Source organism: Protopterus annectens, chromosome 5.part0 (assembly GCF_019279795.1).
Source record: "Protopterus annectens isolate FY-2018-M chromosome 5.part0, PAN1.0, whole genome shotgun sequence".
Lineage (NCBI taxonomy): Eukaryota > Metazoa > Chordata > Ceratodontiformes > Protopteridae > Protopterus > Protopterus annectens.
The window spans coordinates 363,615,405-363,634,414 of record NC_056735.1 but is presented as its reverse complement, the minus strand read 5'-3'; the positions used below and the strand labels follow the sequence as shown (position 1 = coordinate 363,634,414).

Genomic DNA, 19,010 nt, shown 5'->3' with positions numbered 1-19,010 from the left:
GTCTGTTGTGGTGTTTATGCAAATGTGTCTGCATATATGCCTAACTAAATACATACCCATACATAAGTAGCGTTTGTGTGATTTAGTGTATTTCTGTGTAACATAGGATCTCAACATCGTACTCCTCTCACTTGGAATGTATCTGACATTATGCGGCTATGTAACAGTGATATTTGCTGCTGTAGTTGCTGGCTCAGTACTATAGCACCAGATCAGACTGCAGCAGGCATGACAGATGTTCCATTATGCTTCATATTGAAAGCAGAACCATCCTGAGGTTGTGTAGATGGTGGTGGACATATGCATATAGTTGCGTGTTGAAGCGATGTATATGCCCAGATTTACTTGTTGCAAAAATGTATGTATATACATATGTATATATTATGAAATATACACTTGTATCTGTTAGTGTGTGCTGATGTTGGATTTGTATTTATAACCTGCTTAAAGAGCACATGTAGAAGTTTGTTGCGAGTTTTCATCCATGACATGGGATCCACTGTAAAAAGCAGAAGGCATACATATGCAATCTAAGTTTACTAACATATCATTTTCTTTGTGAGAGTAGAAATCGTACCGTCTACAGCAGACTACTGTATTTGACAAGTGCCCATGACAGATCTATTTGTGATAAATGGCTTACTGCTGAATATCAACACTATTAATATTTTTGGACTTATGAATTAAGCAGTGTCTAACACTGGACTTTAAAAAATATAACAAATACTAACAGTGCGTCATCTGTTGTTATATTTTTTAGTTTATGTATCTTCTTTTACCGCACCTCAACCTGTTCGTGTTTTTATCCAATATTTGCTAACATTGGACTTTGATGTGTTTGGTTTTTTTTAAATCCATTTTCATTTTCACCCTTGTGTGACACCACTGGCTTATGGTTTACATGTGTAGGAATGTCCATTCTGATAAAATTACTCAGTGCATAATCGAGATGACAATGCAGTGTACTACTTGCTAACAGAACATGACATTTAATAAATTACATAACAGATTTTAATGGCATTCATTTCACTTCTTTCGGTGTGGATACTGTGATGGAACATGAAAAATGCACAGTGCAGCAAGTCATGCAGCTTGAAGGTGAGTATTATATACAGTGTGTGTTGCAGTAGCAGTGTTTTCTACTTTGCTACACTGTAAGCATAATGGTGACAGTAGTTGCTTGTTAATGTTTCTATGTCTCTGTTGGTCTAGGTGTCCATCATAAACCTCTACAGGTGTGGATATGTGAACATACCTGTGTGTACTGGGTCTGAAAAAAAGCAATGGAAATTGGAGCAAAAAATCTGTGGGTATCGAGTCAGAAATGGAGGTGTCCTGGGTTGGAAAATAGGTTTGCAGTGGGATGGTCTGCTAACCGTGCTGTGGAAGAAATATGCCAGTGGTGAAGCAGAAGATATTCTTGTACTGCATCTGGGAAGAAATGACCTGGCAACATGCCCCCTTGTGGATCTGAAAAGGGAAATGAGAATCTTGGGCAGACTGCTTACATGGTGGCCTAAGCTGCATACTGTATGGTCCGATATTATACAAAGGATGCACTAGAAGAGGGCACGAAGTACTAAGTTACAATGATAAAATCAGAAGACTGTACAACAGCTTTATGTGAGGACAGATGAAGGTGTGTAAAGGATATGTTATATTCACCATAAGTCCATAAATTCCAAGTTACCAGAGTTGTATCGGTATGACAGTTTTCACCTCAGTGACTTGATGAATATCATTTAAAGAGACTCTGTACTGTTTGCCAAAATAAAGCTGCAAAATTGTATTGGTTTTTAAATAAATGGGCTGGGAAAGCATTCAAACAATTGTTTTGGTTTTACTGCTTTATTAATGTGTTTTTGTCAAAAATGACAAAATTGTTCAGTACATTAGATAGTACACAGCAATGTGATGTGGCAACACTCCATTTAACTTTCCATACAAAACAATGAATGTACTCTTATACTTTTGTCTTGATCTTCAGTGATACTGCTGTGCAGACAAGGAAAGCTGTGGTCCAAGTGCATGAATACTGAACAATATGTACCATGATTTGTGCATTGACTCTCTGAACAAGTCTTTATGGCATGGCATTCCTTCAAAATAGACAGACACAAAATCAGTTTACTGCTTCCTTCCATGCTGAAAATAATTGGCTGTACTATATTACATACAGTAGTTGTATCCCCTGACTGTGACAGCCTCTTGCATGACTTGCAGGCATTTCATTATACATGCTGGTAAATGGTGGACTCAACACCACAATCAATCTTGCATTAAGTTGGTGTCCAATTTTTGTCTTGAGACGGTAGTCCTGAGGTAATGTATTCAATAAACCAACCTCTGTTACTATTTTATGATTTTCATTGGTTTGTCTTTAGTAACAAGTTTCAGAGTATAAGCCTTTATTAAATCTGGTGTCACCAATGCTGTACTTGCCTTTTGCACAAGGTAGGCAGTGTGCCGGCTAGCAGTAACCTGCAACAGTGATCCTGCAAGTCTATCATGAACTTCTGTCCTTGTTGCTAACCACATGATTTATACAACTGTGGTGTTGGTATGGGCCAAACTGTACTGGTTGGCATGTTACTGAACCATTCTACATGAAAGCAACATTGCAAAGATGAGCAATTGTTACTTTTACTAATACAAACTGAATGTCATGGGTGGTTGTACAATGTCTTCAAGCACTCGAGTGTCTGCACCTTTTTTTTTTTTATTTGCGTGCGAGTCTTGCTTCCATAAGTTTACATACATCACTGTATGCATTTAGCACCTATTTGCAAGGTCAATCATAGATTAAAATTTCTGCTCTTAACATGACTTAATCTGTGCAAAAAAAAAAGAAGTTATGTTCTTACCATAACGTTCCATCTGAGTAGCACACTTCATTCTTCTGCACATATGGGTATACGGATCCGATTCGGATCCGTGCCGGCAAAACTTTTCAAGCATCAGCTCCAAGCTCCTCCCTTACCTATATTACATCACTTCCTCCTATCTAGCCCCAGATCGAGTTTGCTGACACTAAAAGGCAACATAACCACAATCCTAAACAGGAAAAACCTGAAGAGTGAGGCGGATGGAGGGAAGGAAGGTGCAGAAGAATGAAGTCTACTACTCAGATGGAACGTTATGGTAAGAACATAACTTCTTTATCTGAAGTAGTTGACTTCATTCATTCTACACATATGGGACAGAGTCCCCAGCTACTAGTATTCCTGGGAGGTCCCTATGGAAGGATATTTCTGAGCACCGCAGAGCCAAAGGATGCTCTACCTCTAGAAATAAGATCCAATTTATAAATTTGATATGAATGTGTGCGAATTGGCCCAAGTCCCTGCCGCACAGATATTGTCTAACGGAACTCTTGACCAAAAAGCTGCAGAAGTGGCCATTGCTCTAGTGGAATGAGTCTTCAATACACCAGGAGGAGATAAACATTTGCCCTTATAAACCTGTGCAATACAAAGAGTGATCCACCTTGCTAAGGACACTTTCGAAACTGCTTTGCCCAAAAATGGTTTAGAAAAGGAGACAAACAATTGATCCGACTTCCGGAAGGGTTTAGTCCTATGGAGGTAAAAACGAAGCTGTCTATGGACATCCAATAAATGAAGCTTACGTTCACCTCTATTTTGGAAATTTGAGAAGAAGACTGGTAAATTTATAGACTGATTAATATTGGCTGCTGAGGACACTTTGGGGGAGAAAGGAAGGATTCATACGCAGCAAAACCCTATCCTTGTGGAAAACCAAATAGGGGGGCAAGGAGAATAAGGCCTGTAACTCTGAAACTCTCTTGGCTGAAGTGATGGCGACCAAGAAGGATATTTTCCACGACAAAAACTTCATTGGAACTGATCCGGCTGGCTCGAAAGGGGGAAGAGGTCAAGGCCTGAAGGACTGAAGTCAGATCCCAGGGGGGCACTGTTTCCTTAACTGGAGGTCACAATAAGAAAGTGCCCTTCAAGAAAGCTTTACACAATTTGGCAGAAGCCAAAGCAACCTTATTTTCACCCACATGAAAATTAGAGATGGCAGCCAGCTGAACCTTGATGGTGGAAGCACTTGTGTCTGATCGAAAAAGATCAGCCAGAAAATCCAGTATGACCGGGACGGTGCTGTAAATGGGTTCAGATTGCACTGAAAGGCCCAAATGCAAAAACGTCTCCCCTTACTATTGTAGAGTTTCCTAGTGGAGGCTTTAAGAGAAGCTACTAGAATATTCTTAACAGGGGACGAAAGTCCGGGAGCCTGATGATCATGCGAACTGTAGCAGTCACGCCGTCAGCTTGAGACTGTCCAGGTTGGGCAGGGGCAAGTCCGACGGGTGAGAGATCAGATCTGGGCATGGATCTAGAGTCCATGGAGGAGACAACAGGTGAGACCATAGGAAGGGAAACAACACGACGCGGCCAGAAGGGAGCTATGAGAATGACTTTGCACTGCAGCTGACAAGCTCTCTGAAGGAACTTCGGAATAAGAGGTAATGGGGGATAAGCATACAGTAACCTGGGAGTCCAAGCATGGACCAGAGCATCCCTAGGGACATCCCCCGGAGGGGGGATCAGAGCGAAGAAGTTGCTGCACTTCGCGTTGGAAGGAGATGCGAAAAGATCGCAGCAAGGTTGACCCCAAACACGGAAGATCTTCTCCGCCATTGAATGCTTCAGAGACCATTCGTAAGGCAGAAGGATTGCCCTGCTTAGACTGTCCGCTAGAATGTTGGAACGTCCCGGGATATGCGTTGCTATGAGAAACCGGCTGGTGGATATGGCCCACTTCCAAACCCTCATGGCCTCGCAACAAAGGGGGTAGGATCAGGTCCCTCCCTGTTTGTTTATATACCAGACTACAGACATGTCTGATTGAACGGCTACCATCCCCAGAGGTAGGACAGGGCGGAAGGCTCTCAACGCTAACAGCACTGCCCTCATCTCCAGGACACTGATGTGTAGCTTGGTCTCTGGAGGGGACCACGTGCCTTGGACCGTTCTTCCCAGGAAGTGCCCCCCCCACCCCCACCCAAGCTGGGAAGCATCCGTGCTCACTGTGGCTTGAGCCAGAGGGGCTAGGAAGCTGCACCCCGCGAAAATGTCCGCTGATTGAAGCCACCACTGGAGTGACGTTCTGCATGTCAATTGATTTGAATGTGGAAATTCATCGTAAGGTCTAGCCAGGACCATTGAACTGCCAGATTCCACTGAAGGACTCTCATGTGAAGACGTGCAAGAGGGAGGATAGAGATTGCAGTTGTCATTGAACCCAGGGTCCTGAGAACATCGGCTGCCGTGACTATCGAGTGATCCAAGATCGCAGATACATGGAGTCTGAAATTTTCTATCCTTTCCAGGGTGAGAAAAATCTTTGACTGAATCGAATCCAACTGTGCCCCGATGAAGTCTATGATCTGAACCGGAGCCAGGTGGGACTTGTTGATATTGATTGTGATGCCTAACTTGTGTGCCAGACTGAGGAAGTAATGTAGGGCCTGGCACAAGAGACGTTTGGTGGATGCAGCGAAGAACCAGTCGTCTAGGTAGGGGAATACCTGAAAGCACTGAAGTCTCAGGTGAGCCGCTACGACCGTCATAAACTTGGTGAACACCCTGGGGGCTGTGGTGAGACCAAAGGGTAGGTCTCTGAATTGAAAGTGACTGGCCCCTAGCCAGAAGCGCAAAAACCTCCTGGAGCTTCTGTGGACCTTGATGTGATGGTAAGCGTCCTGGAGGTCTAACGAGCACATCCAGTCGCATTCTCTCAGAAACGGTAGAATAGACTGTAGAGTTACCATCCAGAAAGTACAGTTTTGTACCTACCATAAATGTAGATGTTCGAAGATCCACATTGCTGCAGTCCTAACACTTGGGTAGTCCGCTGTCCCAGTCGGCCCGAATACCAAAGTATATGGCTGACGTCGGTCAAGGCGCATTAGTCTGACGTCAGGACGTCAGGGTACAAATGCGCATGACCGACGTCATATCCTCAGTCTTTTCTTGCCCCAGATGTCAGAAGACCCTAAAAAGATAAGGCTAAAACCAAAAAACACTACACACTCCTGCACCAAATATATATACAATATATACAAATTTACAAGAGTATAAACCTCACCCACACAACCACCCCTAAACACAGAGGGGAAGGAGGGAGGGTAAATTGGACTGCAGCAATGTGGATCTTCGAACATCTACATTTATGGTAGGTACAAAACTGTACTATGTTCTTCATACCACATTGCTGCAGTCCTAACACTTGGGTAGAATCCCAAAGCAGAGGTAAGGGAGGCTGGCAAATCATAAGGAAGCAGGAGCTGACAACATGCCCTGCAAAATAGCCGTGGCAAAACCAGCCCTAGATTTAGAGTAGAGAGGAAGGTGGTAATGCTTAGAGAAAGTATGCACTGAACTCCAAGTAGCTGCCTCCAAAATATCCTTAGTTGCCACCCCCCCCTTAGAAATGCTGTAGAAGTGGCAGTAGCCCTAGTGGAATGAGGCCTAATCCCAGCTGGAATCTCCTTGCCATGATGGGAATAACAAAATGCAATGCAAAACCCAATCCACTTAGAAATAGTTTGTTTTGACACAGGCTTGCCCTGAGAACTCAAAGCAAAAGAAACAAACAACTGCTGAGACTGCCTGAAATCCTTAGTCCTGCTTAAATAATAACGCAACTGCCTGTGTACATCTAAAGTGTGCAAAATCTTTTCCCCTTATTTTGGGGATCTGCATAAAAGGTAGGCAAATGAATAGTTTGGTTTAAAGCCACACTAGAAACCACTTTAGGCATAAAGGAAGGATTAGTACGTAAAGATACCCTATCCTTATGAAAAATCAGGAAAGGCTCAACCGCCATAAGGGCCTGCAATTCAGACACCCTTCTTGCAGATGTAATGGCTAACAAAAAGCAGTCTTCCATGACAAATATTTCAATTCAGCAGTAGCTGCAGGCTCAAAAGGTTGTAGAGTGAGTTTCTCCAACACAAAATTGAGGTCCCAAGCAGGAGTAGGAGCTCTACGGGGGTCTTATATTCTTTGCCCCTCTAAGAAATTGCTTGAACAAAGGATGAGAAAACAATGGTGGGTCACAATCATAGTGAGCTGAAATTGCTGCAGCATGAATCTTAATGGAAGAGAAAGACAAACCTTTGTCCAATAACTCAGTAAGATATTGAAGAGCCACACTCAAATTTGGCTCAGAAACATCCAAATCCTTTGCTGCACACCAAAATAAAAATCTCTTCCATTTTCCTGCGTACACTTTCCTTGTACTAGGTCTTCTGGCTTCCATAATCACATTCAAAACTTGTTGAGGAAGCTGAGACCTGCTATGGTTCAAAACAGAATATGCCAAGCTGTTAGATGAAGAGAGTGAAGCTTGACATTGAGCAGATGCCCGTCCTTCTGAGACAATAGGTGTGGAATCAAAGGTAAGGGCCATGGAGGCTTCCTTACCAGACTCCTCAGCAATGGGTACCAGTGCTGCCGAGGCCAATCTGGAGCTATTAAAATCATCCTTGGCTTGTCTTGTCTGACCTTTAGAAGTACCTTTGGGAGGAGAGGCAGAGGTGGAAAGGCATACACATGAAGATTTTCCCAACTGAAAGAAAGAGCATCCACTTTCCAGGCTGTGTGATGAAACCTTTTCGTGCAAAACTTTGGCAGCTGGTGGTTTAGTGGAGAAGCGAACAGATCTATGTCTGGAGTTCCCCATGACACTGTCAATGTCTGAAATACATGAAGATCCAGTTTCCACTCGTGGGGATCCATGATTTGCCTGCTTAACACATCTGCTAAGGAGTTCTGTGCTCCTGGCAGAAACCTTGCTTGAAGATTCAGCTGCAAGCTTAACGCAGTCTCCCACAAAATCATTGCTTGCCTGCATAGAGGATAAGAATGTGTTCCCCCTTGTTTGTTGATGTACCACATGACAGTTGTGTTGTCTGTTAGAATCAACACCTGCCCTGGAAGAAGTAAATCCTTGAAAGCCAGTAATGCAAACTGGACTGCTAACATCTCCTTCATGTTGATATGTAGATGCTGCAGTCTGGCAGGCCACTTGTCTTGTATCCACTTTCCATTCAGATGAGCTCCCCAAGCTGTGTCTGAGGCATCTGTCGTTAGAATCTGACTCGCCTCTGGCCGGGTCACAGAGAGTCCCCTTGTTTAGGTGACATTCCTGAGCCCACCACAAAAATTCCTTTTGAATGCAAGGTATTATTTGAATGACAGTGTCCAAATCCTGGCAGTGCTGTGTCCATACATTTTTGAGATACCATTGTAGCTTCCTCATATGCAGTTTGGCATTGGGAAGTACCAGAATACAAGATGCCATGAACCCTAAGGCTTGAAGGACTGTCCTTGCAGTCAGCCCGGACTGATGAGATAGTTGATGGAAGTAAAGAGAAAGATTCTTTTGTTTGTCCGGGGTTAAAAAGGCCATTTGGGTTGCTGTATTCAGTCTCACACCCAGAAAGCACATGTCTTGAGAGGGTACTAGACTGGACTTTATTTCGTTCACAGAATACCCTAGGCATCTTAGCACTGCTATCACATATTCCAAATGCTGAAGAAGCACGTCCCTTCCTTGAGCCAGAATCAGGCAATCGTCCAAATAAGGATAGATTTGTATTCCTTTTAGCCTGAAGAAAGCTATCACTGGAGCCAGAACCTTTGTGAATACTCTGGGCGCAGTAGATAAGCCAAAGGGCAATGCAGAGAACTGATAATGAGAATTCCCAGCTCGAAAACGCAGATACTTCCTGCAAATTAGTCTGATAGGAACATGAAGGTAAGCTTCCTTGAGATCCAAAGTTACCATCCAGTGATCTTTGCCCAGCAGAGGTAAAAGCTGTTGTAACGTCAACATTTTGAACTTGGGAATGTCCAGATAAGTGTTGAGGATAGACAGATCCAAAATTGGTCTCCACGTGTTCCCCTTTTTTGGTACTAGGAACAGGCGAGAATAAAATCCTAGGCCCCTTTCTGGCACAGGAACCGGCTGAATGGCCCCTATTTGGAGCAACAGAGAAATTTGCTTGTGAGCCTCTTTCCTTTGTTGAGGAGGAATGTCTGGCATGCCTTTGAAAGGAGGCAAGGTATGGAAATAAAACCTGTAACCATGGTGAATGATATCCAATACCCATCGGTCTTGGGTAATTAAACTCCAGTTTTCTTTGAAAAGTGCCAACCTTCCTCCCAAAGGTGCTGCCAGCCGAGAAGATTCTGGCAGCTGAAAAGGCAGGTCATTGTGTCTGTTTACGAAAGGACTGACCCCTGCCCTCACCAGAAGACTGAGCAGGTGAACTCCCTGTTCTAGGCCTAAAAGAACCTTGAGCTCTGCCTCTACCACGTCTAGACCTACCCCTAGACTGGGAATCATAAGCAGGATATGTCCACCCCTTGGTAGGCCAATTTCTACTAAACTTCGGAGGCTGAACCTGCAAAAAATCTTTAACAGTCTGCATAGACTTAGCCTTGTCTTCCATTTTCTTTAGAACTGCTTCCACAGGCGAACCAAACAACACATCAGATTGTAAAGGAGCATCTAAAATCCTTGTTTTCACATGCTCAGCTAAATTCTGATCCCTCAACCAGGCGTGCCTGCGAAGAACCGAACCAGTGGCAGCCACCCTCAAAGAGGCCTGCACAGCATCAAAACCACATTGCAAAGAATGCTTACCCACCTGTTCAGAAACATGAACTAAATCCTGCAACTCTTTACACTCAATACCTTCCGCCAAAGCATCTACCTTAGACTTTAATTGTGAAAGGAGATAATTTTGGTATTTCAACATGTGAAACTGGCAATTCAAAGCTCTCATGGCCAAAGTGGAAGAAGTATACACTTTCTTTCCCCATCTATCCAAAGCCCTAGCCTCTTTATCTGGAGGAACAGGATTTTTAACAACAGAAGCCGTAACACCTTTAGGCCCCTGTGAAACAGTTTCTGGGTCTGCCCTAGGACTCTTAAAAAGATACTTATGAGCTTCAGGCACCCTATAATATCTATCCGGTTTAACTGGAGCAGGAGGCAAAGAGTCAGGGTTCAGAGAAGCCTCTGCAAAAACATCCTCTACCACATCTAGAACAGGAGGTATAGCTAAAGGCCTATGCTGGGGTAGAAACAAAAATTCCCTAAGCCTTTTCCTGGAATCAGAGAAATCCTGACCTTCCCATTTAAAATGCTCCCTCATGGAATGAAGAGTCTCTGAAAATGAAAAATCCTCAGGAGGAGCAGAAGGAGTAGAATCATCTACATCAGAATCAGAGTAAGGAGAATACTCCTGCAAGTCTTCAGTCAAGACTCAGAAGCATCCGAACACTGCTCAAAACTCCCAAGCTCAGGTTCCACCCTAGGCCTCTTATCAGGAGGGGGCATAGAACCTCTAATCATTGTAATCAAATCTTCTGCCATCTTAAGCATATGCTTCTTAGGTACAGACCCTGAAGAACTAGGGGTAACTCCTGAAACAAAACCTGGCCTGCCCCTGGGAGAAGCCTTGAAAACAGCAGGGGAGGGCCTAACCACCTTAGGAAGGGAGGGAAGAACAGCTACCTGAAGCCCCTTCCGCCTGGCCTACCTCCTGAGAGGTCACATCTTGCAGTAATAAAGTCTCTCCCTGGGATTCCAAAGAAATTTCTGGCTGAACCCCTGGCTCCACCGAGCCCTCTAAAGAACCGACGTCCGGGACGGACGGTTCTTCCAGCCTAGGCTTTGCTGTTTTGTCCTTGCGCTTTTTTGACGAAGCGGGCGTCGGAGCATCCGACGGCATTTTATAATTACACCGCTTCCCAAAAACTAACCTGGCACAATCTAATCTTCTCTTAATAGTGCGTTTGTTAAATCTAGCACAAGAGCGACAGCCAACAACGTCGTGCTCAGGCCCTAAGCAAGGTATACACAAGGTATGGAAATCCCTATGAGGTATCTGTTTCCCACAAGAAATACAGTTATTCACTTTTTCTGACATCCGGTAAAATACTGAGGCAAGAAAAAAAAATAATCCCCAACGGGGTACTTAGCCAACTTGGATTTGGTCTGAAACTCCGACTTCGGAAAATCTCAGAACGCCAACCTGCACTTGCAAAACTGCTTCTGCATCGGACCATGCGGCAAAAAAGACTGAGGATATGACGTCGGTCATGCGCATTTGTACCCTGACGTCAGACTAATGCGCCTTGACCGACGTCAGCCATATACTTTGGTATTCGGGCCGACTGGGACAGCGGACTACCCAAGTGTTAGGACTGCAGCAATGTGGTATGAAGAACATTTTTTGTTTCACTACCGACAGGATGAGGATAGACAGGTCCAGAATGGGCCTGAGGTCCCCCGTCTTCTTTGGCACTAAAAAGAATCTGGAGTAGATGCCTGATCCGGATTGATCTGGGGGGACAAGCTCGATGGCTCATTTTTGTAGCAGCTTCGAAACCTCTAAAGCTGCAGCCTCCCTGTGAGCGGGTGGAACATCTGGAAGGCGTGCTGGAGTTATGGGACATGAAATGAAGGGGACAGAATATCCTCTGGATATGATGTTTATGGATATGATGTTTAACACCCAGCGGTCTACAGTAATGGACTCCCATGCCGCTGGATGTAAGGAAAATCTTACCTCGACTGCCTCCAGAGTAGAGTAGCCGGGCAACCCCTCAGGGTTGCTGTGCGGGTCTGTCGGAAAAAGGTTCCCTAGACCCAAAGTTTCTGGGACCCGCTCTGCCTCTGGGACGGCGTCTGTCTTGACCCCCTCTGCCTCTGGGGGACGAATATTCCTGAGTGTCATGAAAGGACTGTGATTTTCGGAACCACATCTCCTTTTGCCCCTTTTGGTTCCTGGAAAAGGACCTCTGGGGGTTAGAGAAGTGGATTCCGACGGCTGACAAAGTCTTTCCGTCCTTCTCACTCTAAGTTAGTGTGTCACGTACAGCCTTCCAAAGAGGGATGATCCATCGAATGGGGCGTTGATGAAAGACGCCTTAAAGGGGTCCGCAAAATGACACAGCCTGATCCGGGCGTGTCGCCTCAAGGCAACGCCTGTAGCAGCAGCAGCTCTAGCAGCTCCATCTGTGGCATGAGAGAGGAGATGCATAGAGGTATTAGTCACTGATTTCAGTGTAGTCATCTTCGCAGTGAAGGACTGCTTGTCCTGCTGTGACAGACTCTGGGGATAACTCAGCTCCGATATAAGGTCTTGCTGCAGTCGGATGACATGTGCCAAGTAATTTAGCGCATAGATAGAAAATGTCGCTGACGAGTACATGTGCTTCCCAAAACGATCCATCGACCTCGACTCCTTGTCAGGTGGATGGACCGAGGAACTCTCCTGTGCCAGTTCCTTCTTTGTGGCAGCTGCAACCACCAAAGCGTCTACTGGGGCTCCCTTGGACCATGCCTGCCTGTCTGACGGTGGAGAAAAAATTTTGTCTGGCCTTTTGGGTACAGGCTCTACAGTGTTAGGATCCTTCCATGCCCTAGTGGTGATGAGGTCCACTAAAGGGTCAGCTGGAGGGGAGACCCAGGAAGTAGATGGGCCGGCTCCAAAGGTTTCCAGGAATACGGACTCATCCGCAGAGATGACCAACCTCCTCTTTGGTGGAGGATCTCCATAATGAATCAGAATGAGACGTACTCGGTAGGTGATCTGGGGGAACTCTCTCCTTCATCCAAGTCCATATCAGTGGTAATGAACTAAGGGGAGACCAAGTACCTCCTCTTGCACTTGTGCTTACGAGGTTCCTCTCCAGTGTGACTCTCTGGAGAGGATTCGTAAGCCTCCGGGGGTTCCCTGAGGGGAACAACCTGGGGTTGCCTTGGCACGGGCTGTCCCTGAGGGAGGGCAATGGGAGCAGAATCCGAAAACAGAGGGGTCTAGGTGGGATCCGAGGATGTGAGCTAAGGTCTCAACCCCTGGGAGAGGACCCTTTCCACTGCCCCGAAAGCCGATGGAGAGCACCCCTCCATAGAACGTAAGGAAGAGGCTCTGCCCAGCACCGAAGCAGGGACCGGAGCCGACGGCGGGGTAGTCCGGACACTGAGGGTGGGATCCGAAAGAGCGAGATCACGACCCTCGGGTCCGACTCCCCGACCATGGCCCCGAGAATCCCCTGGATCTGAGATCAGAACAGAGGAACTCAAGGTGACGGCCAGCGTCGAGGAAACAAAAACCATCGGCACCGACCCCACAGCTCCGAAAGGTCTCGGACCCGAGAACCCCGAAGCATCGGATCGGGGAAGGAGTAATAGGGTGGAACATAGTAGAAGAACCACCCTCAACAATGGGAGGGGGCCCTGGTAAGACCCCCATCTGAATCTGGTTCTAGATGAACCTTCTCATAAGCCTGTCCATATCAAGTTCAGATACACTCCGAATCGATCTGGAGGAAGCGACCGACTCTGATCTGGGTTGGATCAGAGGGTAGTGCCTCTGCTCCGATAAACAGGTTTGCGGGAGAGCGGAGCCGAGGAGAACGAGACCTGGGTACCTTGGAAGATGGTCTGGAGAAGGACTCCCTGTCCGGAGACCTTTTTCTGGGCCTGTCCCTCTTTTTATGGCACCTCTCCTTCTCTCTCTTGTCCCTACCTCTCTGAGATGACTCCGAGGAAGCAGGCCTGGCGGGAGGTTGAGTCCCTGCCTGCACAGTCACCAGCTGAGGAGGAAACTGAGGTAGACTCCAGGGCAGAAGCTGGTAGCAGACCTTTAGCCACAAGCTTAGCCCGACGATCCTTCAACACCCTAGGACTGAAACCCGAACAAATGTCACAGGAGGCAGAAAGATGGGCGACCCCTAAACATAGAACACACAGAGTGTGGCCATCAGCTGGAGAAAGCTTATGACCACACTGTGCACTTTCTGAAGAGAACTTTAGGCTGTTCAGCCATAGCAAAAACAGAAAAAGCCCTAGGGCCCACACACACACACTTAACAGGGATTGGGCCTAGGCAGGAACCAGTAACACAATACTACACAAACACAACTATCAATAAAAAACAATTTTAAACTAACACGATGACCAAATGCGATGTAAGGGAGGAAAAAAAAAAAGGAAGGTATACACACTCAGCAATTAGCAATAAAGGACCAAAAACCTTACCAACTAGCTAGGAGCTCAGAGACCACGATGCTGACTCATACAGCGGCAAACGAGATCTGGGGCTAGATAGGAGGAAGTGATGTAATATAGGTAAGGGAGGAGCTTGGAGCGGATGCTTGAAAAGTTTTGCCGGCTTGGATCCGAATCGGATCCGTATACCCATATGTGCAGAATGAATGAAGTCAACTACTTCAGATCTGCAGGAGACCTACCTATGTACTGACTCACAGGCACTCAAGTCAGATCCTCCTTAAAATCAAATTTTCTCTCCAGGAAAATGATGCCTCAATTTGGAGGAAAATTACTTCACCAGGTTCCCATCACCTTCTCAGTGGTGATTTTGATTACATGTTAAGATGGGCTAATATAAACATTGTAAGTGTTTTGTGTGGTTAATGGATGTTTCTGTAAAATGTGAACTCAACTTATAGATGCAGTCTACTTGTCTATGCATCGAGTTGCAGAGTATGTAAAACTTTTGGCAAAAGTACCATCGGAGTACACATGGCATGGGTTACTGTGTATTTTTAAATTTGCATGTTAATGTATGCATCTCTATTTTACTACTGGATTGATGTCATGTTTTAGGGGACAATGCTTTGTTTCTACATTTCACAGAAACAGATGACGATGTTCAGGATGAATACGCATGGTCCAGTACCCTTCAGTTTTAAACCAGAATATGCGCCTGGAGAAAAAAAAAAGACCAAAACACCATCGAGAAAGAAGCAAAAGTAGTGATTTAGAAAAACATGACATGAATACAGAGAACATGAGTTTATGCACATTAGAAGTGTGTTATAATGAAACCTCCCATAAATACAGGATAAAAATCACAGGAAAAGTGATATGGTGTCCGTGACCATCATGTAATGCTCACTTACGCTATAACAAATTTTGCTAGTTGTTACAGTGCAAACCTGTAGAAATTGCCATTGAATACAGTTAATGTCTCATTAAGACAAAATGAAAGAGTTCAGCTTTAGTCCAAAAGCAGGGTTAGTGAAGGTAGTTTAATCCAACCTATGCCTTTGAAGGGACTGCCTTCCAGATCAATCGATACAAAGGAGAGAGACACACACAAACAAATACTACTGGTTTGTGATATTTAATCAAGACATTCAGCCAAGTACATGGCTGGGTGCCACTCTACAGAAGTGTACGCAAAAAGTAGATCTTTGTCATTAATGTACTATGAAGGTATATTCAAGTGCCACTAGAGTTACCGGTAAACATGTGTACAGATCAACATTACTTTCTATTTTTGTGTACAGACATAAGAAGCAGTCAACTATGGTCATTGGTTGCATTGCAGCACAGATATTTATATTGCTGATTAAATGCTTTGATTGATGCATCAGATATTTACACTGTTTTGCATGTGAATTGGGTGACAAATACTGCATCCACTAACTGCATCTATATATTTTTTTAAACAGGTTCTTCACGAATATTCACAAAGTTTTGAAACAATGCCCCAGTGTTTGGTTTATGGATGTCAAACAACATGAGATCGCATGCCCGAAGGCATGGCATTCCACAGATTTCTCGACAATGCATAACAGTGCACACTGTGGGTACGTTAACGTGGAACTGACACTGGTGACATTCGAAAATTTGTAAACAGAGACAGCAACTCCCCAAAGCATTATTTGTGTTCCCATAACTTTGAAGACATGTTTGCACTTAATTATCTTTTTGAATTGATGCCTGAACACATTAAACCACGAACACCTCGTCATATACTGAAGGCCAGTGCTCTACCAACACTGTTTGACGTTGCTCCAAATTGAAAAAGAAATACTTCAGTGCAATGCACTGAACGGAACATGCAGAGAAAGGTATGTACACTTCAACTGCTATGAAGTGACGTCAGGACAGTACTGTTGTAATACCTATAGTGGGAAAAAAGAAGTTATGGACTCACCATAACATTCCATCTGAGTAGTTAACTTCATTTGTCAGCAAACTGTGGGTATCGGATCCGACCCGGATCCGAGCTGGCAGCTTTCCAAGCTAGAGATCCGAGCTCCATGCTCCTCCCCCTTACCCATAATACCCTGCTACCTCCTTCCAATCCCCAGATCTTGTTTGCCGCTGTTTTGTCAGGCATGAGTTTCTCGAGCTCCTAGCATTTAGGCGATTTTGAGTAGAAAATTTTCTCAAAATCTTCCGAGCTTCTGTGTGTGTGTGAATAGCATAATTCCCTAGTTTAAACCCCTGAGTTTTACCCTTGTAGTTTAAAACTTAGTGAACCCTTCCCCTTATAGTGTTTGTGTGTGTGTGTGTTTTAGTTTAGAAATCATGGCCGAGGCCCCAAAGACCATCTTTTCTAAGTGCACTGAGTGTGGCCATACTCAGTGCTCTGCCTGGGGGTACCACACTTATCATCGGGCTGCCAAATTTGCGCAGCCTTTAACTCCCGGGCCCTGAGGGATAGGAGGAATAAGCTGATTCTGGCAGGTCTTCTACCCACAGAGTCTGCTTCCTCCTCCTCTCTCTCGGTGGCTACAGCCGCGGCAGCTCAGCTTGCTGTTCCCCCTCCCCTGGCTGGGACTCAACCTCCCACTTCTTCCTAGGGAGAGAGGGACTCAAGAAAAGACAAGAGAGAGAGTGAGGGAGAAAAAGACAGAGAGGGAGACAGAGAGGCATAGAAGCCACAAGCAGCGGGCCGAATTGGCCCCCTCGGCCCCACCTGCTAAGCTGCTCTCCTCACCCCAGAAGGTCTCCGGGCCTTCCTCCCCTCGGCTCCGTTCCCCACATTTTTCCCCGGAGCCGAAGGAGGAGCCCCAACCATCTTCAAGGTCATCGCGGCGGCCCTCCCGGCCAGCTTCGTTGGCCTCCTCTAGGTCAACCCATAGCCTCTCCGACGCTGATATGGACTGGATGATGCGTCGTTTCCTCCAAGCCCAACTGCAGATGGGAGTGCTGCTGCCTCCACCCTCTCCGGGGGGGGGGGGGGGAGTTCAGCCACACTTTTTGCCCTGATAGCTCCTTCTTCGATCCACTATCGGGTTTTGGAGCCTTTGGATCCGATGCGTCTCGGAGTCAGGGAGTCGGCACCAATGGTTATCGCTACCTCAACACAGGCCATGCCCTCGAGTTTGTCGGATCCCCTTTTGGATCCGAGCTCTCAGGGCCAAGAGCCATGTGTCGGATCCGAGGGGGCCAGTGTGTCTTCAGCTCCGTTTTGGTCGGAGCACACTTCCTCTCGGGTCCGAGAGCTTCGGCTCAGATGCTAATCCCCGCGCTGGATCCGTGGGTGTTAACCACGGAGCCCAGAGAGATCGGTTCACCCTTGGCTTTTGACGTGGTGGAAAGGGTCCTTCAAGACCCTCTGCTCTTTCTTCAGATCCCGCCCCCAATCCCTTGCAACTGGGCTTGTCTTCCATCATCCAGTTCCAGGGACAGCCTGCGTTGATGCCCCAGCCCTTCCCACTGGTGAAACACTACCCTGTTGGTGAGCCCTCCTTGAACAGTACCACCTAGGAGGCCCCTCACAAACATAAGTGTAAGAGGAGGCACTTGGACTCCCCTGAGTCCCTCACGAAGACACCGATTTGGAGGAAGGGGAAGGTTCCCCCAGGTCACCCCCCCCCCCCGAGGACGTCTCCTTTGGAGACATTATGGAAATGCTTCACCTAAAGGGGGCGTGGTCAGCCCAAAAACCTTCCTCGGACGAGTCAGTGTTCCTGGAGGCATTCGACGTAGGCCCGTCTACCTCTTGGGTGTCCCCTCCGGCCGACCCCCTGGTTGACCTCATCACTACCAGGCATGGAAGGAACCGGATACTGTAGAGCCAATCCCCAGGAGGCCAGATAGGATTCTTAGTCCCCCTGTGGATAGGACAGCTTGGATTAAGTGTTCCCCGGTAGATGCCATGGTGGTGGTGGCAGCCACCAAGAAGGAACTTGCCCAGGATAGTTCCACGATCCATCCCCCCTGATGAGGAGTCTCGGACGATGGATCGCATCGGGAAGCGGATGTTTGCTTCAGCTACCTTTTCCATAAGGGCACTGAATTATTTGGCCCATGTAATTAGACTTCAGCGGGATCTGGTGAAAGAATACACTGAGCCCCCCCCCCCCCCCCCCCGAGTCCATGTCGGCCGAGGACAAACTGACTTTCTCGGCTCGTATGGCCACTCTGAAATCGGTTTCAAACACGTCTATGTGGCTACTTTCCCATGCCATGGAGGGGGCCGCTAGAGCTAGCGGGTCCGGCATCGCCTTAAGGCATCATGCCTGGCTCCGGCTTTGTGATTTTGCAGAACTTTTCAAGGCGTTTTTTGCGAACACACCCTTCAACGGCTCTACCCTGTTTGGGAAGACCGTCCGCGACATATTGGTTCAAAGTGAGAAAGACTGGAAGACGCTGTCTGCCGGAGTCCACTTCTTGGCTCCTCAAAGGTCCTTTTCCAAGAACCAGAGAGGACAAAAGATGACGTGGTTCCGGAAGTCTCAGCAGTCCCGTTACACTCCGGACCCTTCGTCTTTCAGAGGCAGAGGGGGACAAGGTGGATGCCGGCCCAGAGGCAGAGGGGGGCCGAAAAATTTTGGGTTGTGGGAATCTTTTTCTGACTGACCCACGCAGCAGGCCTGAGAGGTTGCCCGACTGCTCCTCCCTGGAGGCAGTCAGGGGGCGTTTTTTGAAGCACTTGGCCCAATGGGAGTCCATCACAACAGACCGCTGGGTGCTTCGAATAATATCCAGAGATTATTCAATCCATTTCATAAACCTGCCTCCTCAGTTGAAGCACCTCCCCGATGTTCCACCCAGTCAGTGGGAGGCTGCAGCTGTAGAGGTAAAAAAGCTGTTAGAAAAAAAGAGCCATCCAGCACGTCCCCACAGGCCAATCCGGATTAGGCAATTACTTCAGGCTCTTTTTGGTGCCAAAAAAGATGGGGGACTTCAGG

At 46.5% G+C, this 19,010-nt stretch overlaps 1 protein-coding gene across 1 annotated transcript in view; it reads right to left on the bottom strand.

Annotated features, from left to right (window-relative positions):
• Positions 1-19,010, bottom strand: part of USP9X (ubiquitin specific peptidase 9 X-linked) — a 5,037,693-nt gene that overhangs the window by 1,254,411 nt on the left and 3,764,272 nt on the right. Inside the window, exon 32 of the mRNA XM_044071835.1 lies at positions 4,185-4,220. Coding sequence (XP_043927770.1) covers positions 4,185-4,220 — 36 coding nt within the window. The remainder of the gene's footprint in view (positions 1-4,184; positions 4,221-19,010) is intronic.